General features: G+C 46.3%; 1 protein-coding gene across 1 annotated transcript in view; it reads left to right on the top strand.

The window, feature by feature from the left end:
- The first annotated feature begins 306 nt into the window (after positions 1-306).
- The window catches only part of ITGA2B (integrin subunit alpha 2b), a 327605-nt gene continuing 301684 nt past the window's right edge, over positions 307-26227 (top strand). The window contains exon 1 of the mRNA XM_069237914.1: positions 307-436. Within this exon, the coding sequence (XP_069094015.1) occupies positions 435-436 (2 nt within the window). The 5' untranslated portion in view covers positions 307-434. The remainder of the gene's footprint in view (positions 437-26227) is intronic.

The following is a 26227-nucleotide window of genomic DNA, read 5'->3' as shown; positions in this document are numbered from 1 at the left end:
CAAGAGGGCAGACGTGGATCCTCTGCTATGGTGGGGGGAGCGTTGCCACCGACCCCCGCCAGCAGCAGTACCAGAATTTGTTTTAAATAAAAATGACAATTAACAGTCTTTATTATCGTTTTTATTTTTCAGGTAGTGGGGCCACGAGCGATGACAGGGACAGAGGGGGAGAGCACAGCACTCCCTTCAGTGTGCCAGCATCTCGGGCTGGGCAAACGCACATGCGCACTGGGCTCTGTCCAACTCAGCAGTGTGGAGAGAGCAGGCAGAGGCTTCCACTCTGCCTCAGAGAGTCAAGCCGGGGCACTCCAGACAATCCTAATGCTGCTCTTGTGCGAGAGCAGTGTTAGTATTAGTCACAGGGCAGGCTGGGAGCCTGTGCCTGCAGTGAGTGGAGCGGGAGCCAGAAGAGCGGCTCGGCAGTGGCAAAGCGGATGTAAGTTTCTTTTTTTAAATTATTTCTTTATGTTGCTGTGCCCTGCCCGCCGCTTTGCCCTTCTAGGAGCCACTCCTGCAAGAGGGGTGTGAGGCTCTGAAAAAGAGGTGAATTTAACCTGTCCCTGAAGAATGAGTTCAGGGATCACGCTGATAAACAGTGCTTTCAAATAGTGAAAAAAAAAGACTCACCATGAACCACCTCATACTGGTCAACAGCAGCAACTTTTGTCATCCGTTGCCTGGTTGCGTATTTGGAGCAAATGATGAACTACAAATTACCCCTGTTGCCTCACCCCCGTAATCCTGTTAAAGGGTCACCGGTTGAATAATGTTAGTTTGAACTGTGCTGACCACGGCCTGCTGACAAGCATGTATTTGTGCTATTAAAAAGCGATAACTGAACCTATCTGCAGTCCTGATATTTTGGCCATTAGTGTATTGCATCTTGAACCTGCAGTCTTGAAGAACTGGGAGAATGGGCTAAAACAAATAGCAGCATGCAAAGTACTTTTGATTGAAAAGTCAGCACCGGCAGAAGTTGTGTGACTTGACATAGGTGCAACTGGCAGCTGAGTGTGATAATTTGAAAATATAACAATCTAGGAAACGACATTAATCTTGGTTGAAATTTTGTACCCGCTGATGTCCTTGACAGGTTTTGGGTCAATATAGCATATGGGCTTTATTAGGAGGAAAAATAAGAAAATTGCATTGGGCTATTCTGTGAAAATGCCCAGCGAGTGCCTTCTTCGCTTTGCCATACATATATCTAATGTTGCTAGCTGAACAGCACTGCCGCATATCAGCTTTGTTTATAATTGTTACAGGGTGTGATCTAAAGTCCCACTGAAAATGTTCAGCTTGCTTGCAGTGTTGACTGTTTTTATGGTATAAATGTAAATAAAACATGTCTGTAGTTTTAGGGGAAGCTCGATGATTTCTTTTACGCGGGGCACAGCATTATAAAGTTTAAAGGCCATTGCTCCAGAATCTTCTTAGAGGCTGCTTTTGAATGGAACCTCCCCTAGCGTGACCATTTTGTGAGTCACGGACCAGAGTTCCAGTTTGAGTTTCTCATGATGGGACATGCAGGGCTCTATCTCCCGCCGCCAGTACTCAAGCAGGATGTACAGGAAACCCACTGCTCTATATTTACACCGATGCTGTTTCCAGGCACTTCTAACCTCGAGCTGCAGTCCTCGGAGCGAACAGAGGTGCGGCGGCCATTCTAATATGTACCTGGCAGCTGTACCTCCTTTCTTCTATACATACGAGGCGTGGAGCATAGTGATATCCTTAAAGTGAAGGCTTTCTAATCGGACTGTGCGTGTGGTGGTTATGGTTAGAAGGTAAACGCGTTAAAATATTTTTCACTCAATGCACAATTTGTACATTGGAATCGTTTCAATGCTAGGGTGCTGTAGGGAAGTTACTGAATTAAAGTGACCAGTTCTCTTTCACATGATCTCAAATAGGATCCATGAAAAGTGAAAAATGTTTTCGCAGACAAAAGGTTCCTTGTATTTCATTACCTCCCGTCCCTCCCTCGCCTTCCTTTTAACCAATGAGGCCTCCCGCCTCCCCCCTAGACCCTCCCTTCCCCTTTCAAAACCCCCCCCCACCCTTATCCCCTCCTGTTCTTTTGTCTAGCCCACGCTAGACGGTTTTCTTTCCCTTTCTCACCTGCACGGCGGAGCCTGGAGGTCGTCGGTGGAGGCACTCCTCGGGACGCGGAGCTCCGCGAGGAGTGTGCCGGCTGGGTCGCGTCTTTGACGAGCGGCATGGCTGCTCGGGAGGCGTGTGCTGGGGGCCGGCTGACGGAGTCTGCCGGCCCTCTGTGGCTGGGGCGTCGGTTTCCGCGCCGCGGAGCCGCGGGGAACTGAGGGACTTCGATTTTGAGCTGCTCGTCAGGTAGGACGGGCGTTCTGCCCGTGGTTTTTATGAATTTGGCCAAAGTAGTTGTCCTGAGACCTCACTGTTACCAGGCAGGGGTACTCCCCTCATGTCCAGAGAGGAGGTGCAGGATTTGGTTGAGGTGGCTGTTACCAGGGCACTGCATGCAGGCGTGGCCAGGACTGGTCAGCCTAAGCTTGCGCACTCATCGATAGCGGCAAGGAAGTCCTCGTCGGAGAGTGAGGATGAGGCCCCATCGACGTCATCTGGGGGGAAATATGTTTCCAGAGACGAAATGTGGGAAGTGATGGCACATGTTCGGGACAATTCGGGTTTCCCAGTGTTTCAACCTACAAACTCGGATTCTCTTTTATTTCCTCAATATCAGACACCTTCGAAGTTTGCCATGCCTTTTCAGGGACCTGTGAAGGATATGGTGTTTCGTGAGTGGAAGGATGTGGATAAGGCTCAGGTTCCACGTTTCCTTCAGAAACTTTACTTGCTTGAGGGTGAGGAGGTTTTACCTCCTTCAGTACGCCTGGATTCTATTTTGGCTACTCTGTTTGGCAAAACGGCAGTCAATCCGGAGGATTGTGTGCCTACGGATGCCACAGACCGTAAAGTGGATTCAGGTCTTAAGAGGGCTTTTGCTGCAGAGAATCTGGCGCTGAGGGCAGGGATTTATTCTGCTTATGCGTCACAGTAATTGGTACAAGACTTTGATAATCTGGCGGTGGCTGTACAGGAAGGGGCGGAATGTTTGGTGCTCCTGGCTGGTATGGAGCAGCAGGCCCGATAGTTGGCTGATGTGTCTTCTGATGTGGTCCGTACTTCGGCTCTGACGTCTGGGTCTTTGTTTGGGGCTCGTAGGTCCCTCTGGTTGCGTTCCTGGAAGGCTGATCCAGGGGAAAAGGCAGCTTTGTTGAGCCTGCCGTTTGTAGGTCGTAGCTTGTTTGGAGAACAATTGCCATCCATGCTTTCCAAGGCATTTAAGGAGCGGAAGCATGCCTTACCTTATAAAGGGGGTTCTTCTTCGGGTAAAGGGTGGAAGAAGCATTCCAGATCTTCTCCTACTAGGGATGCTTAATCCTTTTCATTTAGGAAACGGTGTTTCCAGCCGCGTTTTTCGCCTAAGAAGTCGGCTCCTGCGACCCGGGGTGGTTTCAAGAAGGGGTCCTGACAATCACTGTGGGCCTGGCAGAGGGCCGGTTGGGGGAAGACAGAGTCACTTTCTTTCAGCTTGGGAGGACAGTGTAAACGATCATTGGGTTCTAGACATTGTGAATAATGGTTATGTCATAGATTTTGTGAGGGTTCCTCCAGATTCAGGGGTACGTCCCACTCCTCTGCCTTCAGAGGGGTCACGGAGAAGAGCTTTTTTGGACGGAGTGCGGGACTTACTGGTCAAGGGAGCCATTTCCCACGTTCCGCTAGACGAAAGGGGCCAGGGCACTTATTCGGTCTTGTTTCTTGTGCAGAAAGTTTCAGGGGGATTTCGACCGGTGCTCAATCTAAAGGAGGTGAATACCTGGATCAGGACAGTGCATTTCCGCATGCTGTCCATTCAGACTATTTTTCCATTGGTCAGGCAAGGGGACTTTCTGGTGTCACTGGATCTACAGGATGCTTACCTACACGTACCTGTGGCAAGATCCTCTCAAAAGTTCCTGTGGTTTGCTGTGGGTCAGGACCATTATCAGTTTTGCGTTCTACCTTTCGGTCTAAAATCTTCTCCTCGAATTTTCACAAAGGTGCTGGCTCCTCTGGTGGCTTTGCTTCATTCAGAAGGGGTGTTTCTGCATCCTTATCTGGCCGACATTTTGATTCATGCTCAATCACGGGACCTGTTGCTGAGGCAGGTGGACCAAGTTCGGGGGGTCCTGCAAAACCACAGGTTTTTAATCAATTGGGAGATGTCAGACTTAGTGCCGTCCCAGGATCTAGTTTTTCTGGGGGCTCGGTTTCAGAAACTTCCAGGGTTGGTGACTGTGTCAGAAAAAAGGTTGGGTGTACTCCTGGCTTTGGTAGCATAGGTATTGTTGCTGTCTGCTCCCCGAGCTCTTCTATGGTTGCGGCTGCAGGGTCATTTGGCATCGGTGATATTTCTGGTTCCTTGGGCACGTTTCCATCTCCTGTGCTTGATGACATGGTTCTTGAGAAGGTGGGCACCAGGGTCCGGTTCTCTGGAGGACAGGGTTCCAGGGTCCGGATTGATTCACTGAGAGTTGCAATGGTGGTTGGATGCAGACCACCTGAGGGTAGGGGTGTCTTTATCACCTCTGAGACCCGTGGTGGTGACGACAGATGCCAGCCTCTCCGGTTGGGGGGCATGGATGGGGTCGGCTCAGGTTCAGGGGTTTTGGTCGCCTCAGGAGGTGAGTCGGTCGTCGAATTGGCGCGTATTGAGGGCGGTATTCCTGGCTCTGGTCCATTTCCAGGATTCCCTGAGGAGATCAGCGGTTCTGGTTCGCACAGACAACTTAGTGGCCACGGCTTATGTCAATCGGCGAGGGGAGGCCAGGCAAGGGCTCTGTTCATTTTAGTCAGAGAGATTTTTGTGTGGGCTCAGGAGTGGGTTCCTTCTCTCAGGGCTAAGTACATTCGGGGGTGGTGAATGTTCGGGCGGATCTGCTGAGCAGAGTGATTCCTTCCTCTCAACTTTTCTCTCTCCGGAAGTCTCTGTTTCGGCATCTGGTTCGGCTTTGGGGTCTTCCAGTGCTGGATGTGTTTGCGTCCGCAGGGAATGCGAAAGTGGATCGCTTCTGCTCCCGGTTTCGGTGTCCCCAAGCATGGGAAGTGGACGGGATGTCGTGTCCTTGGCCGCAGGGCCTTTTGTATGCGTTCCCTCCTTTTCAACTACTCAGGGCGTTTCTGTTACGAGTGAGGGATCTGGGGTCCAGGGTTATCCTCATTGCGCCACTTTGGCCGAGGGCAAATTGGTTCCCGTTGTTGAGGCTGATGGCGGACGGGAGGATGTGGCCTCTGCCCCTTTGTCCGTCTCCCCTGGAATTTCCCTGCCTCCCATTGGGGTCATTGAGGAGGTTGCACTTGACGGCCTGGAAGTTGAACGACGGGGATTGACAGGTCTGGGGGTGCCTGTGGCTTTGAGTTCTACCTTACTGGCTTCAAGGAGCCGTTCCACTTTGCTTTCTTATGGTCGACAATGGAAGGTGTTTTCGTCATGGTGCTTCAGTCGTGAGTTGGATCCTACCTGCGCTTCTATCTGTGAGGTGATGCAGTTCTTGCAGGACGGTGCTCATTTAGGGTTGTCAGTGGCTTCTCTTCGGGTACAGTGGGCGGCTATTCAGGCTTTCAGAGGACCATGGCGTAATCTTCAGGATGAAGGGCGCTTGATGCCTAGATTTTTTCAAGTGCTTATTGATTTATTTCCTCGCCCGGTACGTTCTTTTCCTTCATGGGATCTGTCCTTGGTTTTGGATGTGTTGACGGAGGCCCCTTTTGAACCATTGGGGGTCTGTGATTTGCGCCATCTATCTTTGAAGACGTTCTTTTTGGTAGCCATTACTTCGGCTCGTTGGTTGGGGGAATTGGGGGCATTGGCTTGTTCCTTTCCTTTTTGTAAGATTTTTCACGAGCCGTTTGCGTTCGTTGGATGTACGCAGGGTTTTGTTAGAGTATCTGCGGGTGGTGGCTCCTTTTCGTAAGGGGGATTCACAGTTTGTTTATTTTGGTCCGGCTCGCAGAGGTGAATAACCTTCCACGGCTTCCTTGAGTCGGTGGGTAAGATCTTTAATTCTATTGGCCTATTCCTTGAAAGAGGTGGTTCCTCCTCAAGGGATTCAGGGGAGATCTACCAGAGGTATGGCGGCTACGGTGGCGAAGCTTCAGGGGACGTCTGTGGTGGAAATTTGCAGGTCCGCCACTTGGGCTTCTCCTTCGACGTTTGTGCGTCATTACAGGCTGTCGGACTTGGGCAGTTTGGAGTCGGTGTTAGGTCACCGGGTCTTGTCCTCTATGAGGTAATTTTTGGGATGATCTTGGTGCAGGATGTTAAATAAAGGTCTTGCAACTCGATGTCCGTCTCCTGCGTGTTTTCTTGCTATGTCTCATTGGTTAAAAGGAAGGCGAGGGAGGGACGGGAGGTAATGCTTCCATTTTCTTACGATAATGGCATTACTCCTAGTCCTACTCCCTCGCCTTCCTTTTCCGTTCCCTCCCACCCTCCCGGTACGGACTGTCCGAGTTGCAGCTTGGGCTTGGTTTTTGTACAGGAGGGGATAAGGGTGGGGGGGGGTTTTGAAAGGGGAAGGGAGGGTCTTGGGGGGAGGCGGGAGGCCTCATTGGTTAAAAGGAAGGCGAGGGAGTAGGACTAGGAGTAATGCCATTATCGTAAGAAAATGGAAGCATTATGCGTCTGCCAATACAGTTTTCCATTTAAGTAAAAGTAACAGCTATTTACCCGGCTGCTGGGTAAATACTTAATTTTCTCTGCTTTTTACTTGGCCACTGGCTAAATAGTAGAAATGATTGACTATCTGGCTGGCAGCCTTGAAAATAGCACAGAAACAAAATAGTACATATTCTGCACTGTTTGTACTATCTGGCCAACAGCCAAGCAAACACAAAACTTCACTCATTGCCCAGCTGCTGGCAAAACATCATACATGAACAATTAGTATAGCAGCCATGCAAATAGGAAATAAACTTAATTATTTGTGAGGCTGCCAAACAAATAGAATAAATTATAGATTATTTGACGAATAGTTTGGAAAGTACCCGAAAATGTTAAGATTCACAGCACAGCTGGCTTTATAGCAGACATTTTGTGATGTATTGTCGGCAGCCTTGCAAATAACTTGAAAAGAAACTTCATTATTCTCCTCGTGGCTGGCTAAATAGTCGACAGTATGCACAACTTAGCCAGCAGCCATGCAAATATCAGAGGAACTTTGCTATTTACCAAGCTCCTTTCTAACCAGCTTAAATGTAGTTTTATTATGCCTTATGCAGATTTCAATAGGGACGACACCAGTTAGAACTGCAAACAAGGAGTGAACAAAATTGGTATCCATCTCCTTATGAAAGTTAGGGTCCTGATGAATTATTATTTAATTCGTAAAAAGTGGTAGAAATTTCTGCATATACTTGTTGCAAATGGAATAGTAATTTTTAAACCGACTTATGTACTGTTCGGCCAGTACACAAAATATTGCATCGCAGGGGCTTGCAGAATGACCTGCCTAATTAATATTCATTAGGCAGGTGCCAATTGGTGATCCTCTATGATTGACTGTCATCACATGGATTGAGACCTGTAAGGGACACACACCACCATCTCTATGACTGAATTCCAAAATGGAAAATATTTTTTTGAAGCAGCCATGTTCCTTAAAGGAATTAGTGCTAGCTTTAAAAAAAAAAAAGCAGAAATTTTTTCAGTTGTCCTACTCCTTTATGTTTACCTGCAGAGGTGACTAATGATAAAGATGATTAGAACATTTGCAAGACTAGCTAAAGCTGTTTTCTTTTCTAAAGTTATGTTCTCGCTCTTACTCATAAACCAATGGAAGGTACCAGGGCCACATATAGGATTATCAAAAGGCTCCATGTTATCATAACACTTCCTTTTCTGCAGCAAATAAGTGTATTTTGGAATTATTAAATTTGGTTCAGTTCAATTAACCAAATCTGACTAAAAAACCTGAAAATGGTTTGTAAAAGCAAAAAACAGAACTGGAAATGTTGTATCCCAGTGACATAGAACCAACTAATATTTAGGGTGATTTTATCAAAATAGAAACAATTGCCTAGGACCCCTTAAGACAGGGGTCTTCAAACTGGGGGGGGGTGGGTCCCCCTAGGGGGCACCTCAAGTGATCCCAGGGGGGCACCAGGCTCTGGCCAAAAGAAGCATTACACAGATAAGGGTGTTTTGTTTTAAGCAGAAACATGTTATTGCATTTTTAAAAAGGTACCAGTACTTAACTGCAATGTTTAAATACATCTAGATATATTTAAACATTGCCATCTTTATAAAATATTTGTCAAAAATTCTGAGGGGGGGGCCCAATGATTTTTATTTTTCAACTGGAGGGGCGCGGCATTAAAAAGTTCGGAGACCACTGCATTATGAAGTGACCAACACAGTATAATTTATAAGGCTTCAGTCCAATCTCATGATAGAAGGAAGAAAAACTATGGACCTTATTTAGAGTCTTGAGGACAGAGTCAATTCCGTCTGGATGGTGGAGGCCAATACCTCTACATCCTGCAGGATCTCCGCTCGTCAAATCTGGAGTGGCCCGCTAACACTATGGACAACTCTCTTCATTGCCTAGAACTGCTATCTTTGCAGTTTCTAGCTATGCACCAGTGAAGTGGAGTACTGTCAGACATGATGGCTGGCCAGCATATTTTTCAAAAACTTTTTTTTTTCAAAAACTAGCACCCAAAGAAGGATTTGTTTTTTGTTTTTAAAAAACAAAACAAAAAAACAAACGATCCCACACACTGGATGCTTTTTCCCAGGGTGACAGGGTCATTATTTTTTTCCTGTTTCTTAGAGCCAGGTTTTATTCTAAAAAGGGTAGATGGTTTAAAGTCCTTCCTTCGATGACCCCTTCTCTGTCAGGCCAACAGATGAAGTATTCTGTTAAGGAGCCACAAGCAGAGGAATTGGGACTGTAATTAATTAAACAGAATACCGTTAAATTATGAATCACTTTTCCCAGTAAATCAGAAAAGGACATAAAGGCATCAAACACACAGAAGAAAATAAACTGACAGAGATTTATATTTATTGACTTTATCACAAATATTTTAAAAAATAAGACATTGAATAAACAGAGTCTTTTTGTTACCTTCATTCTTATCATCTATGGATCAATCATACCAGAGTTCCACTTTAATACCCATTTTCCAGACAAGGTCCACTATTGAGGTTTCAGAACTGATTTTGGGGTATTCTCTTTCAAATATAATTTTCTGGCTGTAGCTCAGACACAGCATTTGTGCAAGATTATGGGTCTCACAACGGTAGCAAGCAGAAGTATCCAAAACGAGGACACTGGTGTATGAGATCTCAGCACATGGCTGTCCTAAGCCATCCTTAGCAGTTATCAGGCACAGACAAAATGGAAGCCCTGCTTAGAAATTCTGACACCTTTAATAAGAGAAACCTCTGATCTACCATTTACCCTATGTAATCATCAGGGATAACTAATCAGTAGCCATTTGCTAAACAGGACTTCACCGAATTTCTTTGGATTGCTTTTTCCCAATTCTCTCTTACTTCAGTTCTGAGACTCCACCCTCCATCCATAGGGATGTAGTCAATACAGGTCCAGTGTGTACAGAAGCTGTGTTTACTCTCCATCACATCATCCAAAATGCATCACACTATTCTAAGCACTAAGATTGTCATCACACTTGGAGTCTTACCATTACACTCTTGCTACATGCTTACTGCACATACATGTATATGAAACGTCAGCGCAACAATCTGGGGGAGTCACACAGAATCGTTTGTTGGGCTAATGAGCCAATCTATCTGGAGCCCGGATCACCCCCATTGTACTCATCCAAGCCACCTTATGATCCTGAGCTTCTCTTTGCTGGTTGCTATAGCCCTTTGACCCCTTTACTAGTCATTAACCACTTTCCCTGACATAGGTCATATTAATTTCTCCAGTCCTTTCTGCCATCCTACACAGACCATACTCATTTTCACCCATAAACCATTAAAATCTTCTGACAAGTTTCAGTGCCTGTACCTTCAGACTCACCCTCAGACTACTGTGCCACCATCAGACAGAGTAGTCTATCACTCAGAGGTTGGAGTGTAACAGTCCTGGCTTTTTATTCACTTTGCATGCTCCTATTTTTCAGAAAACAGTTACCAGTTTTATATGTGGGCTGACAAGGTGGGGGGTTCTTTGGGTTGACAGCATAAGAAACATGAATAAGAACCATTTATTAAAGGGATATCCTAATACATGTGGCCTAGAATCACATAGGTGTCCTCCTGCTCCCTTCTCTGCCAGGTCCTTCTGTGCATTTAGGTATTGGTCCTTCTGCTAGTCCTGTTCCAAGTTCTCGTTTTCTGGTTTGACCCTGGCCGAACTACCTCTAGTCACATTGGTACTGGTTTCCTGAATATGGTTCTCCTGGTTGTAATCCTTCTTGATCGTGTTCTTCTTGGCCTTGCTCTGACCTGACTAGTTCTCCAGGCCCTTCTCCAACATGTCAGGATACTTTTGGCCCTGGTCCCTGTGCATGTTCATCATGGCTCCTGTCATTCTGGTCTTCCTTTTCCTCCTTTCCCCCCTCTTACTGGTGATGCTCGACCTGCTATGCCAGGCCCTGATACTCCTATGACTATGTGGCTTGAGCTTCCTTTTCCCCTTAGTTGTGGCCCCACTGGTCCTCCTTGACCTGGTCTTCTTAACTCTTGTCCTGCTGCCTCTGGTTGTCTGGCCATCTTCTCTTGATTCTTCAGGACCTGTTCTCCTAGTCTTGCTCACTCTCAGTCTGGTTTGCCCAGTAGTGATCTTCTAATTCCTCATCCTCACAGGTCTGTGTTCTCTTTCTGCTTTTGTTCTCACTAGATTTGATCTTTTGTTTCTCTTTTGGTCCTCCTTGTTTGGGTCCTTGGATGCCTAATCCCCTTGGTTCTGGTCATCCTGGCCATCCCGGTCCTTTAAGGCCACTTCTCCTAGTTCTTCATTTTCTTTCCTAATCCTCCTGACCCATGTCCTTTTGACCATATCCTTCTGATCCTTCTTACCCTGCTCATCTAATTCCTAGTACATTAGTTCAGGGTCCTGCTGGTCCCTTTGGTCTACTTGGTCTCTTGTGTCCTGGCCCTCTAAGGCCTTTCCCTCCTAGCCTTTGTCTGCCTGGTTTGGATCACCCTTGTCCTCTTGGCCCTGTGCTTCGTACTCATGGTCCTTCTGGTGCTGCCCCCAATGGAATGGGACCTCTTATTCCTGCTTCTCATTGGGTCCTTCTGAGCCTTGTTATTTTGGTCCTGGTCCTCCTGGTCATCCAAGTCCAGTTCCTTTAATGTTTCTGGCCCTGGATGTTCTGGTCCTCCTGATCTCCTTTACCCTGCTCCTGCTATTTCAGGTTCTGGTCTTTCTGCTCCACTTGCTACTCTGGTGCCTGGTCCTTCTTTTCCTATTTACTTGTTATTATTAACTTTGCCTTTGCTTTTTGGCCATAATGGCCCTTCTTGGTTCCCCCAGTCTTGGTCCATCTGGCCCTGTTGGGTCTGGTGCTCTTAGTCCTGGTCACCTTGTCCTTGTTCTCATCACCGTCAGCCTGCTATCCCTGGGACCACTGGTCCTGGTTCATCTTGCTTCTCATTTCCTGGCTCCATTAGTCTATGTCCCCTTGGTTTGGTTTGTCCTGGTTCTCCTAGATCTTTTCCTAGTCCATTTAGTATTACTGGTACTTCAGCCATTGATTTAGGTCCTGTTGCCCCAGGTTGTCCTTGTTCAGGTCCTCCTGAGCCTGGTCATTTTGGTTCCAGTCCTCTCGGCCACAACTGTACAGTCCAGGTGGTCTTCCAGAATCAGGTTGGCCTTCATACATCTGATCCTCCACACCCTGGTCCTACTACTTGTAATGATTGCTCTGCCCCACTTTGTAATACAAGCCCCGGTCCTCAAGGTCTTAGTCTTCATGACCCTCTTAGCCCTGCTTGTATTCTTTCTGGTCGTGATCCTTTTAGGTACCCTAGTCCTCTTTCTCTGGTCTTCTGCATGCCTTTGGTACTATTCCCTCTGGACTTTCCAGTCCCTGCCCTGCTTATCCTAGTACTTTGGGCATAAAGGCTGTTGCTGCCCAGGTCCTGATCTTCATAGTCCTCTTCAATCTGCTCTTGATTCTCATGGACCTCATCCTGTTGCTCCTTGCCTATTGATTCTGCAATAACTTGCCTTTCACAGATCATCCTATCCTTTCCTAGTTCTGGTGTGCCTTGATCTCTGGTTCATGCTAGTCTAAGAACTTCCTGGCCCTGCACGGCCTGGTCTGTCTGGTCATCATTCGCCTGTACTCCTGAGCCAAGTCCTTTGGATCCTATGGCTCCCGATCCTGGACCTTTTCGTCCTCCGCACCCTGTTATACTATGTGTGTTATGTTGATTTGTATGGCACACTAATCACCCAAGAGAGTATCCAGGTGTTCTGGTCCTCTGGTTTGCCTGTTCCTAATCCACCTGATCCTGGCCCCCCTGGTCCTAACTCTTAGTTCTGGTACTCCTTTGGCTGGTCCTCCTGTATCAGGCTTTCTGTTATTGGTCCCACTGGTCTCTGTTGACCTAGCCATATTAGTCCCCAGTTTTCCTGCCCCATCCTTTTCCTACTAGTCCTTCTGGTCTCCTTGTTTGCTGTTCTACCTTGTTCTTGCCCATCTGACCATGGTCCCCTCTTTCATGGTCCTCCTAGTAATGGACCTCCTGGGTCTGGTCTTTCTCATCCCTGTGGCACTGGTCCTCCTAATTCCCATGTTGTGTGTCACCCTGGTTCATGTAGTACTTGTGACTCTGGTTTAGGATCTTTGTGAGCAACACTCAGACTTTCTGATCCTCTCATCACTGGGTCTGGACTTCCTAGTCCTTTATATCCATCCAGGTCAGTCTGATCTAGGGTCTAGTGATCCTGCTATCCCTAGTCCTTGCTGGTCATGGTATTCTTGAACCTGGAAAAAACAAGGTGATGGATAGAATACTTTAATTAATCTCAACCACTGACAATTGCTTGGGGTTGCATCCCAATCCATCATTGTTTTACTCACCATGCCGTCTCAGTTTGGATCCAGTCATATGCAAATCAGTCTTGACCCTACTCGACATGGGAACAGTACAGCTCTAACTGGGACGTAACCGGTCCTAGGTTGCCTGTGTTGCTATTCATGGAGAACCTGGCATGGTAGTTCGGGCTGGATTGTTCTCAGGAGGAGCAGGGTCAAGACTAATTTGCATATGGCTGAGTCCAATCTGAGGTGTCATGGTGGGCAAAAAAATAGATTAGGATGCTGCATCGAGCGATTGCAGGTGGCTGAGATTAATTCAAGCATTCCATTTATTACCTTGTTTTTTTATTTTTTTGCATTTGCTGCCCTGATTGAGCTGAGTATGCCGAGACATGGGTCCCGGGCTCACTGTGCCACTGGATCCAAGCTATACCTGGCTGAAGAGTTGTTTGTGTTCCAGTTCAGGAGGAGCTGGCCTGGCAGTTCGGACAGTACTGTTCCCATGAGAAGCAGGGTCAAGACTGATTTTGCATACATCTGGGTCTAAACTGAGGTGGCATAGTGAGCAAAAAAACAATGGATTGGGATGCGACACCAAGCCATTGTCAGTGGCTGAGGTTAATTCAATCATTCAATCCATCACCTTGTTGTTGGCATGTTTGTGGCCCTAAGTGCACCAGTTATGTCGACATAGGCCCCAGGCTTACAGTGTCACTGGAAACAAGCTATACAGGCTGAAGAGTCCTAACTAGGGCGAAGCCAGTCCTAGGTTGCTTGTGCTCTAGTTCAGGTGAACCTGGCCTGGCACTTCGGGATGGACTGTTCCCATGAGGAGCAGGGTCAAGACTGATTTGCATATGGCTGGGTCCAAACTGAGGTAGCATGGTGGGCAAAAAACAATGGATTGGGATGCGACACTCAATGATTGACAGTGGCTGAAATTAATTCAAGATTCCATCACTTTGTTATTTCTTGGGTTCTCAAACCTGGTCTATTTGCTTGTGGTCTCCTGTTTTTCCTTGACCTGTACTTCCTCATCTATTGGTCCTGGTCCCCTCTGGCACTCATAACACTGGTCCTCATGGATTAGGTCTCTCTAAGCCTGCTTCTTCTTGTCCTGGTTCTCATGGTTATTCTCATCCTAGCTATGCTGGTGGTCCACCAACTGCATTTATTCTCTTACTGCCCTTCATCTTCTTCCTCCTACTGGTCCTACAGCTTTCTTCCCCAGACCACTGGACAAATTCATTAGTCAGGTGAAGCCTCTAAGCTTGCTGCTCTTCCTTTTTTGGCTCAAAGATTTATTTAACCGAGACTGTGGTATCTTCCATGCATTCTAGAACATGGAGCTCCTGTGGAGAATACGGTGGGTTGGCAATTTATTAGAAGAGCTGCAGAGCAGAGACAGCTTGGCACGGCAGGTCCTGTTGGGATAGTACTTAAATAAATTAAGGTTTTGGAGCTCACTTACCATGTCCAACCTCATCCTGTGTGTGGTGGTGTTTTTCTACCCACACCCTTACGTGTGACACTGGTGACGAATGGGAGAAATCAACAAAGGCTCCTTTGATCGACAACTGTCTGGAAGAGAGCGCGTTTTTGCATCGGCACCCGCAAGCAGCAGTAAGAACTGTACTGCCTTTATGATCAGTTTTTTGGGGGAAATCGAGGTCTGTTCGCATGCGTGTGCCCTCAGACAAACAACTATTAGCCATTTTAGACTGGGATAGTTCCTGGAGTACAGTGGCCATTTTGGAACAGGACAACTTCATTTTAGCAGTCACGTAAGGTAGGATTGAGTCAATAATTTTGACAGCCATTTTATAAACTGATGTTTGATGATATTGGAAGCCATTTTGGTTTCTGGAAATTCTTTTAACCTTTGGTAACAGTACATCTATATTTTTCAAGTCTTGCAAAATATTTAACGTTTTTGAAACACTTTTGGTAACTATTATCAGGAAGAGGCATTCTTCTGTCGCCACATTTATCATAGTGCGTACTACTGTCAGGTACTACAGCTATTTTTCGACGACAGTGACTACCTTATTTATTTTCTATTTATAGACAATGGTGAAACATTTTTTTCTTTATACAATGTCAAGTACTGTTCCACCACCGTTTTTTTAACCATCTTGAGGGGGACCACCAATGGATTGCCAAACATAGGAAGGAATATTCCTGGCAAGTGTAGAAGTACTAGAAGGAGACATGTGAACTGGGAAGGAAATTATCATTACTGAAACACTACATGGGTGGTTTTGGCTTAATAAAATGTAAGAACCTACTGTATCTTCACAGACCAGGTGACATAGATGTATATCAGTTTGATTCTAAACAAATTAATATACGCTATAGATGAAAAAGTAATGTAGTTATGAAGAGGTACAAGTTTTATTTAAGAAGACAGCAGAATAGTGAGACTATTGAAGAGTATGTATCGGCATCGAGAGATTTAGCACCTACATGTGACTTTGAACACATAAACTATGAGCAAGATCTGTGTGGCCAGATTTTGATGAAAACTAATAGTAAAAAGTACTAGAAAGGTTATGGGTCATTAAATGCAGCAATAGAAATAGAAAATGGAGTAGAACATTTGGAGCGGTTTATTCAAGAAATACGAAGTGATTGAAAACCCCAAATAGTGGCTAAGAAATATAAAGATAACACATTTATGAGGTGCATTAGTATATCGGAAGGGAGAAATAGTCCTTCAGAATGTTAGAGTTGTGGAAGTCAAACACATTTGGGCAATTTTTGAAAATTGTCCTGCATTTGACAATATCTGTTCCAAATGTAAAAAACAAGGGGCCATTTCAGCAGAGTATGTAAGAGTACTTTTGCTCATAAAAAAGTCAGTTTAGTGACTGATGAAGATAAAAATTAATTCCTGGCAGAGTTGGAGCATGATCGAAATGTGATTTTGAGTGTTGATGACAAAATGAGCCACAAGAATAGACATTTTCCTTCATGCATTATTACTATTGATGCAAAACCTATTGTTCTGTATATTCACTCTTGTGCATGATATACCATTTTAAGTAAGGATGTGGTACAGAAAATGTGGGGGGACAAGATTTTACAATCACCTGATGTGTTATCAGGAGGATAACCTGGGAATCAAATTAAGTTGGCAGGTTATTTTTGGGCAGATGTGGAGTTTTCTGGCAGATGAACTTGAGGTAGTCTATGTGGCAAATCATAGACAATTACTGTTGGGCTGGCCACACCAGGAATGAATGGGAATCAGATTAGATCCCAGGGTTAATCCTTCTGTCTATGCGGTTAATTCTGTAGTAACTGATGAAGCAATGTTTGAGAATGAGAATAATCCTCCTGATTACTTTGTAGAAGAAATGAAACTTACTTTCAGTACAGTATTTAGTAATACGTTGGGGGCGTATAAAGGCTTCAAACATTGCATCATTCTGAAGGACAATGCTATACCAGCTAAGCACCACATGAGGAATGTTCCCCATCACATACAGAAGCAAAGTCAAAGATTTGTTGAATGGTTTGTGCAGACAGAAAATATTAGAACGTGTTAAGTCTTCTTATTGGGAATCACCAGTTGTTATATTGATTAAAAGTTCAGGCAATATAAAATTACACACTGATCTTCAGGGCTTTAATGAATTTATTTGGGTGGACTCTCATCCCTTACCCAATCTACATAAGATGGTATCTACACTGGCTGGTGCATCAGTATTTTCTTCTTTAGATTTAACTAATGCATACCATCAAGTAGTATTAGATGATCACTCCCAATATCTTAGAACGTTTATTACACCAGACAGATTGTTTCATTACTGTAGAATGCCTTTTGGATTGGCCAGTGCAGTTGTCATTCAGAGACTAATGAAAAGATACTTTGGAAATAATTCAGGAGCAATCAGATTCCAAGATGACATATTGGCCTTTGGGAAGGATGTGTCAGATCATGATAATAATCTAGAGAAGCTCTTCAAGAGAAATGTTTAACCCTGAAATTGTCCAGATGTGAATTTCGGAAGCAGGAGGTTGAATATCTGGGACATACTTTTTCAAATTTAGGTAAAATGCCCAAAAAGTAATGTTTCAGCCATTATGAATACCCATAAACTTCTCTCTATAGAACAGTTGTTGGCTTTCTTGGGATTGACAAAATTCTATGGTAGGTGTATACACAATTATGTAACTAAGGTTGAATTCTTGATGTCTTGCCTCAAGAAAAATGCAAAATTTGTTTGGGGAATTTCACAAGATGAAGCTTTTGAATCCTTGAAGAAAGAAAGTGATAATGCTTCATATCTAAAACCATTTGAGGTCCAGAAAGAATGCATTGTGGAAGTTGATGCTAGCCCATAATTGTGGTTTGGGAGCTGTGCTGATGCAATGTGACGGGAAAAGAGAATCAATTTTATCCTATGGTTCCAGGATGCTGAGAAAGTCTGAGAGGCATTATTTGGTCATTAAGAAAGAGCTATTAGCTTGTGGGTGGGGGCTGAGAATTACTGAATGTTTCTGTGGGGAACCAAATGTATAATAAGGATGGATTAAAAGTTGTTAATTAACACATTATCACCTGGAAGAGGCAGGTCTATATCTGCAAGACTGGCAAGACTTGCTACTATGCTACATGTCTTTCAATATAAGATGGAGTATGTTCCAGAAAAGACTAATGTGCATGCTGACTACATGTCCAGATTACCTATTATGGGGAAGTCTGAAGATAAGGAAAATGAAATTGAGTGTGAAGATGTCAGTAAATTGTAGAAAGATGACGGTTTGTGTGCTCTATCAGAGGAAGAATGTTTCAAGGAAAGAATGATAAAGTGCTTTTGAAAGTACAGCCATATCGACTTAAAGGTTGGCCAACGGAAGAAGAGGTTTTGGAAGAGCTTAACCTTTTTTTGTAAGATTTTCAAAGAACTACGTGAAGAGACTGATTTAATTCTAAAGGGAGAAAATATTATACATCCTTTTAGATCTAAATTTGATTCAATGTGCCACAAGGGATATTTTGGCATACCTAATTCTAGGTGAAGGTTGTGAAAACAATATTGGTGGCCAAGTACTGATCTTATGGTTGATAAATGGGTAAAAACTTGTTTCTTATGTTCCAGTAGTGATAGGTCAGCCAAGGCTATAGTGACAGAATCTATGCCTGTGAAATTACCTGAGGGTCCATGGCAAAAACTGGGTGTTGATATCATTGGTCCCTTTTCTCTTGTTCCCAAACAAGAATGCTAAGGTGTTGTTGCAGTAGATTATTTTTTAAATGGCCGGAAGTCAGGATGGTTAGTAAAGTTACTTCGGAGGTTATTGAGGAATTTTTCGATGAGTTAATTTGCAGAGAAGGTGTCCCAAAAATGATTGTGCCTGATGATGGTCCCCAATTTGTTAGCAAACTAACTGACCAGTTCTTTTCCACATGCGGTATACAGCATAAAATAATCTCTGTGTTTCATGCAAAAGCCAATGGGCAAGTAGAGAGGTTTCATAATCAAGGAATCAATCCAGTTGGCCATTAAAGGGCGACTCAATTGTTTGAAAGCCTTACAGGCCACCTTGCTTATGTATAGAACCATGCCCAACCTGTGTCCTTAATGTCTCTATTTGAATTACTGAGGGGACGGAAAGCTGCATCCAAGTTTGTACCATGCTGGAAGGGGTACGTCAAAATGGTCTGACCCTATGAAAGTTGTTGAATGTTTTAAACATGCTGTGAGATTGCAGGATTGGACTGTATGGAATTTAGCTTGCATATCTTTATATGCTAATTGGCTCCAGCAAGGAGCAGCTCTGGGCAATGATCGTTACCATGAGAAAAAGGGAGTTGTTCCAGGTGTTCCAGGAAATATCACATTTGCTGATGATGTTGATTCAGAGTCAGAGATTATCAGCGATCCAGTCATTTTGGCGAGAGTCATCAAGGGGTGAGGAGAAGTGATTGTCCTCTTTATAGCCCATTAATGTTCAAAACTTTATGATATTATGATGAATTTAGGATTCAAAGGCATAAGGCATATATGAAATAATATGATATGATTTGTACTTGTTTCCTACACCATCTTAAGAAATATTTTCAGGTTATTTATTTAGATTCTGCTATATTTTTATTTATGGTCAAATTGTGTAAATAGTTTATTCATTTTTTATTTTAGGGAAAAAGCATATATAAGGGAGATGTGTGGTATCCTCTGTGCATGCTCTCAAGTGTTCTAGAACCAGGAGCTCGTGCCGAGAATACAGCGGGTTGGCAGTTGGGAGGAAGAGCAGCAGAGCAGAGACAGCTTAGCAGGGAGGCTCTTGTTGGAATAGCACATAAATAATGTTTTGGAGCTCACTTACCATGTCTGGCCTCGTCCTGTGGGTGGTGATGTTATTCAACCCACACTCTTAAATGTGACAGTGACAGCATTGTGAAGGACAGGAGTGAGGAGTCAGTAGAGACATAACCTTGCTCACTTAAAACAGTGCGAAGCATGTTAAAAAATCAAAATACCATTCCTAAAATACGCTGTGCAGGTGACTAAAATGTCAGTGTGGCTGAATGGCTACTCATGACACAGGACAAATAAACATCTATGCCTGAAACCAATCCTGATGGGTGGTTAGTATGAACATGTTTTTTCTTCATGGCTGAAAACATTTGACCTCTGCTTAATTGTATTTCACCTCTGCTATTTAACATATGGCCGGCTAAACAGCACAGATTATGTACTATTTTTCCAGCTACAGGATAAATAGCAGTGATCATGTTCTGTTTTGCCACCAGCCTTCTAAATAGCCACTTTCATAGGTAAACGTTTTTGCTCTGTATATTTCTTTAGAGAATATTTTTTCAGTTACTTTTACAATTTTAGACATCCGCTTTAGTTTGAATCTGAAACAAATAAGCTTTGTTTACTCTCTGCCAAAATCAAAAATGGAACAATAGCATGTTTTTTACCTCTTGTGCCTGATGATGAAACCATACAATATGGTGTACCTACTTTCTTCAGGGGCGTAGCTTCTGGGAGGGTGCCTCGGGTGTGACACCCCCCAAATATATGCGTTCTTGGCGAGTCAGGTTTGCTATCTCTCTGTGGTTTATGTTGCCCTGATCCAACAATGAATGTTATGTAAATAGGAGGAGCAGAGAGACTCATCTGCTGGCTGAATTTCATGATGTGAATTGAGATAACCTGGAATCAGTACCAGCTTCCCTGCTTGACAAGAGATTATAGCCCTCATTATGACATAATCGGTAATTCAGAATTCTGCTGCGGTGACTGCCCCCAACATACCGCTGCGGAGGCGAACATCCGTCCGCCAGATTATGACACACACACAAAAAAACGACAGAAAACAGCCACAACCACAAATCCGCCAGACCCACTGAACGTGATGAACTTACAGAACTACCACCCATACCGTTACACCACCAATAATATGCCCTCCAAATGATGACCCACGAATCACCACAGTGGCAGTGGGCACACTGTTCAGGGGACACAGGCAGAGTGGAGATTCAACGACGGTAAACCATTGGCGGTGAACACTGCCGTGGCAGATATGGCCACACAAATACAAAACAAGACAACATTGGCCAGAACAAAAAAAACACACCTGACACAAGTACCTCATACCTACCAACAGCACTATAAAACACACACCCACATCACCCACAAACTTCTGCAAACATGACAAGACAGCTACACTTTGCGAGGACAATCCAAAAGAGTACTGCACACACATCACAACTACCAAATCAGCCGACCCGCACCACACAACCCACACCCCACCACATCACACATCATCCCTGCACAACCTACACACACAACACAACACCCATGTCACCATAAAGGCACCCACGTTTCACCGATGAGGAGTTGCGGTCATGGTTGAGGAAATATGATAGAGCCACAGCTGTTTGGAGCACAGGTACAGCAGATATCCATTGCCAGGAAGATGGAGCTATGGCGGAGGATCGTGGACAGGGTGAATGCAGTGGGACTACATCCATGCACAAGGGATGACATAAGGAAGAGGTGAAACGACCTACGGGGCAAGGTGTGTTCCATTGCAGCAAGATACCAGCTCCATATCCAGAGGACTGGCGGTGGACCCCCTAATTCTCCCCCACAGCTGACAGCATGGGAGGATCATGTCTTGGCAATCCTGCATCCTGAGGGACTCACTGGAGTTGCCAGAGGACTGGACGCTAGTGAGTCAACATTTACTACCCATCACCCCCCCATACATGCATGCCATCTCGACCACCACCCTGACTCCATCCCAATCAGTGCACCACCACAATCAACAAACCTAAATGCCAAGCCCTGCATGCCATGCCCACCGCATGCACATCCCTTCCAGCCCTGAATGTACACCCACCACCAATGTATGCACAGCATGGAGAACTAACAATCCCCCAATCCAGCACCATACACAAACAAAGGTGACAGGGCAACAGCAATAACATAAGGGAAGCTAGGGATGCAGAATACGTCAGACATGTAGCATAATACACCACTTACATCCCCACACGTGCCCCAGCCAATCTCAGCGGCTAGGAGGTGCCACGGCTACCCAGTCCTCCACCAGAAGATGACCCCAGTGATGACAGCAACTCTGGAGTTCTGGATCTGGATGAACTCCCTGGCCCATCAGGGACCACTGGTCAGTCGGCTACCCCAGCCCATACCCAGAACACCACAGAGCCTCCCCCCCTCAGTATCCAACACCACAGCAGCCACCCACCATCCCCAGACCTCTGTCCCCAGGACACGCCAATCAGCAGTGTGCCCACTTGTACAGGGACCCCAGTACACACCTCACAGGCAAGACAATGAGGGCCCAGGGTTCAGTGGCAGTGGGCACACTGTTCAGGGAACATAGGCACAGGAGGCCAGGGACGATCGGAGGACAGCTGTGCGCCCGGGGAGGACAGGTCCAGGGAACCAACTGCCCAGGAGGCACTCACTAATGTCCTTGGGGCATATCAACAATCACAGCACAAGATGGGTAAGGTAATAAACATCATGCAGGAGAACCAGCAGCTGCAGGGGGAACACCACCAGGGGATCAAGCAAGAGTTGCAGTACCTGAACACCACCATGGTCTCCATTGCAGGGGTGCTGGGTGATATGGCCAACATCATGATGGACTATACAGCAGACCAGCGGGCCCCTTCCACTAACCAGTGTACTGACCAGCCCTCTACATCTGCTGCAGCTAGTAGACAGGAGGCCCTGCCACAGGACCCACAGGCCACCAACACACCTCCCCCTGCAAAAAGTGAACCATCCCACAAACGGTCCCTGCGACCCAGACAGACACCAGAGACACTTGTCAAGACAAAAACCACCGCCAGGAAATGAGGTCCTCCTGAATATCGCCCTTGTGTTCCACTGTGTCACCTTGTCCACTTTGCACTGCCATTGCTCCCCTTCCTAAGGCCCCTTGGACACTGGACCTGTGCTACAAACAGACTGGCCCACTACACTGGACTATTCCCAAACATCACCCCACTCCATTGCACTTCCCATTGTATACCAATTTTCAATAAACATCCTTTAACACAACTTGAGTAATAGTGCTTTATCTGCAGGTAATGTACAATGTATTGAAATGTGATGAACTGCATGATCCTGTATAAATGTCCAGTAATATGTTGATCCATCCTACAAAGGTGTCTCAGTAGTCTGTACACATCACGGTAATACACTGTTGGAACAACATCAACCTCTGCAATAAGGGAAGGCAGTGACAGTCAGGTGGGATGCAAAGGTAATGACTTGCATTATGCTACAGTCACACAGCACAACACTAAAATGTAGAAATGTTTAGTTCAACAGTCTTACCTGAGTGTCATTGGAAGTACTGCAGGATCACATGTGACCTGTTGTCCACATCCTTCTCCTCTTCCTCCTCCTCACTGTCCTCTGTGTCCACTGCTGCCACAGCTGCATTTTCATCCCCTCCTCCTGCAGATAGGGCACATGCCGTCTGAGGGCCAAATTGTGCAACATGCAGCACACAACAACAATTCTGCAGAGCTTCTCAGGGGAATAGCATAGGATCCACCTGTCACATGGAGACATCTGAACTTAGCCTTCAGGAGCCCGAAGGTCCTTTCAACAATTCTCCTGGTACGCCCATGAGCATCATTGTCCCTATTTTCAGCCCCTGTTCTCAGAGTTCTAACAGGGATCAGGAGCCAGGAAAGGTTTGGGTAGCCAGACTCACCTGCAAGAAGTAAGGGACACACATTAGCCCCGCACAATGGCATGGGCTATGACTCCTGTAGGCATACACTGACATACATTGGGTGGGGACTCAGGCTCACCTATTAGCCACACTCTGTGCCTCTGTAGTTGTGCCATCAGCTGTGGAACACTGCTATTCCGCAGGGCAAAGGCATCATGCACCAACCTTCAATACTTGTCAGTGACATGGGAGATATACTGGTCAGCAAGGCACACCATCTGGACATTGAGTGAGTGGAAACTCTTCCGATTCCTGTACACTTGTTCATTGGTCCTGGGGGGGACTAAGGCAATTTGTGTCTCATCAATGGCCCCAATTACATGTGGTATATGTGCCATTGCATAGAATCCAGCCTTCACAGTGGGTCAATCATCTCCCTGGGGGAATGCGATGTAGCTGCACATGTGTTTGAGCAAAGTTGCCAAAACCCTTGCAAGTACAATAGAGAACATTGGCTGTGACATTCCTGCAGCCAAGCCCACTGTCACCTGGAAAGAGCTAGTTGCCAGGAAATGGAGCACTGAGAGTACCTTCACAAGAGGGGGTATTACTGTGGTGTAACGGATAGCAGGTAGCAGATCAGGCTCCAATTGTGTGCACAGCTCTGTGACTGTGGCCCTGTCCAGAAGATAGGTGCCTGTACTCCAGTGTAGCCAAGTCCATAAGGGGACGGTACACAGTGGTTGAAACCTAAGGGACCCAAAAGTAAGAAGGGAGTGACAACAGTAACCATGAACACACTACAACAGTGTACACAGAGCATGCTTGTATGTTGGACACTGGAATTCTATGAGTACATTTGACTTCAATGATGCACTTATCAATCTGTACATGTGTACCAGCATTAGAAAATGGCACCTGCCTGTCCTGTATTCAGGGACAGGTGGAAGTGACCTTACTCCGCTGGCGTTCACGTCATGGTGGCAGGCGGTCTGCACCGCTGTGCAATTCCTCATTGGCTAACATAGCCCTCTATGGAGTATGGGAACCAATGATGATCAACCGGTGACGGTGTTCACAGCCGGGTACGTGACTGCCATTTTATTTTTACCACTTCACTTGATTCCTGACTTTCCACAGGGCAACATCTCCATTGCGTGTGCTGCTGTGACCTGTGTCTGGAACTGCCTTGGCTCATGCAACAGGGGATAGGGCCCGAGTCTTCCCGTCGGAGGAGTTGGAGAGCCTCGTGGATGGGGTCCTATCCCTATATGGGCCTCCAGACCAACAGGTGAGTACACCATGGGTATGTTGCATGCAACATGGCTGCATGGAGATGTGTGTGTGTGTGTGTGTGTGCTGGCAGTGTGTCATATGGGAGGGGTATGGCTGGTGGCAGCACTAGTGCAGGAGTATGAGTTATGTGTGTGCCTAATGAGGGGATAATGTATTTTGTAGGCCATATGTGTGACAGGCTGGATTGTCTGGTTAATGTTGACCCACTATTTGTGTTTCCTCTGCAGGTCAGTGCCCATCAGAAGAAGGGATTGTGGCATGCCATCACCAAGGACGTGCGGACCCTGGGGGTCTCTAGCAGGCGGAGCACCCACTGCAGGAAATGGTGGGAGGACCTGAGATGCTGGGCACGGAAGATTGCGGAGGCCCAGCTGGGGATGGCCTCCCAACGAGGGAAGGGTGCCCTTCAGAATCTGACCTCCCTGATGGTCCACATACTGGCGGTGGCCTACCCAGAGCTGGATGGGCGCTTGAGGACATCACAGTAGCCACAAGGGGGTAAGTACAGTGTGTTTGACAACTGTCTCTGTTGCCTGGCATGGGATTTGGGTGCAGGGTACTAGTCAGTGAATGCCCCAGTATGCCAGTTTAGACATTGCTGCGTGGTCCAGCTTAGGTTAATAGGGTGAAATGCATGTTTTTGAAAGCTAGGTAGCTGGCTTCCCATGTCAGGCAGGGCTTAGCCGGTCCCAGTTGGTGTGTAGCTGGCAGTGTTTGGCTCCTACCTGCTGTGGTACTAAGCCAATGGTATGCCAGTGTGGTCCATACTGCACATTCTCAGTCTCAGTGTGTGACAGTGATGTGTATGCCATTTGTGCTCTTGGTTCTGTGATTGACCCTGTGCTCCTTTTCTTTCTCCCCCCTCTCCTTTTGTCATCCTGTTCATGTGTGCATTAGCATCATCTGGCAAGAAGCAAGGGCACTGGCGAGTGAGGGAGCTGCAGCCCATGGGACCCAAGAGGCAGAGTCTACCGACGCCGAGGGGACCAGTGAGTCGGAGGGCGAGGGGAGCACCATGGCGGGGACAGGAGGTGATACCACTGACTCTGATTCCTCCTCCGATGGGAGCTCCCTGGTGGTGGCGGACCCCTCTGGGACCACCCCAGCTACAGGTTCTACTGCCACCCCCGTACCAGCACTGCCCCCTAGTAATCCCCCACCGATTTGACGGTGCCCGCTCACCCAGGAGGGTGGGCATCTCCTTTGCCCCAGACACCTCAGGCCCTGTCCCAGTCAGCCCTGCTGCCCTCACTGAGGAGGCTGTTGACCTCCTGAGATCCATCTATGTAGGGCAGTCAACCATAGCGAATGCCATCCAGAGGCTGGCATCCCAGATGCAGAAAAGCAATGCCTTCCTGGAGGGCATTTGTGGTGGATTGGCGGCCCTACAGAGATCGTTTCAGGCTCTGGCCTCTTCACTGACTGCAGCCAGTGTCCCTGTTTCATCCGTCCCCCTCCAACTACCACTTCCCAGTCCCAGTATCCTCACACCCAACCCATCCCACGCACACATTCTGACAAGCATGCACCCAAAACAACACACAAGACTCGCACAGACAAACACAGACAGCACAGTTCAGTCCACCAGCACTCACACACCCAACACCCAGATGAACACACAACATCATCCACGGACTCCACTGTCTCCCCTTCCTCCTCCTGCTTCACTGTCACATCCTCACTCACACCTGCATGCACTGCA

This window comes from Pleurodeles waltl, chromosome 6, assembly GCF_031143425.1.
Source record: "Pleurodeles waltl isolate 20211129_DDA chromosome 6, aPleWal1.hap1.20221129, whole genome shotgun sequence".
NCBI classification, from domain to species: domain Eukaryota; kingdom Metazoa; phylum Chordata; class Amphibia; order Caudata; family Salamandridae; genus Pleurodeles; species Pleurodeles waltl.
This window is presented reverse-complemented; position numbering and strand designations above follow the sequence as displayed.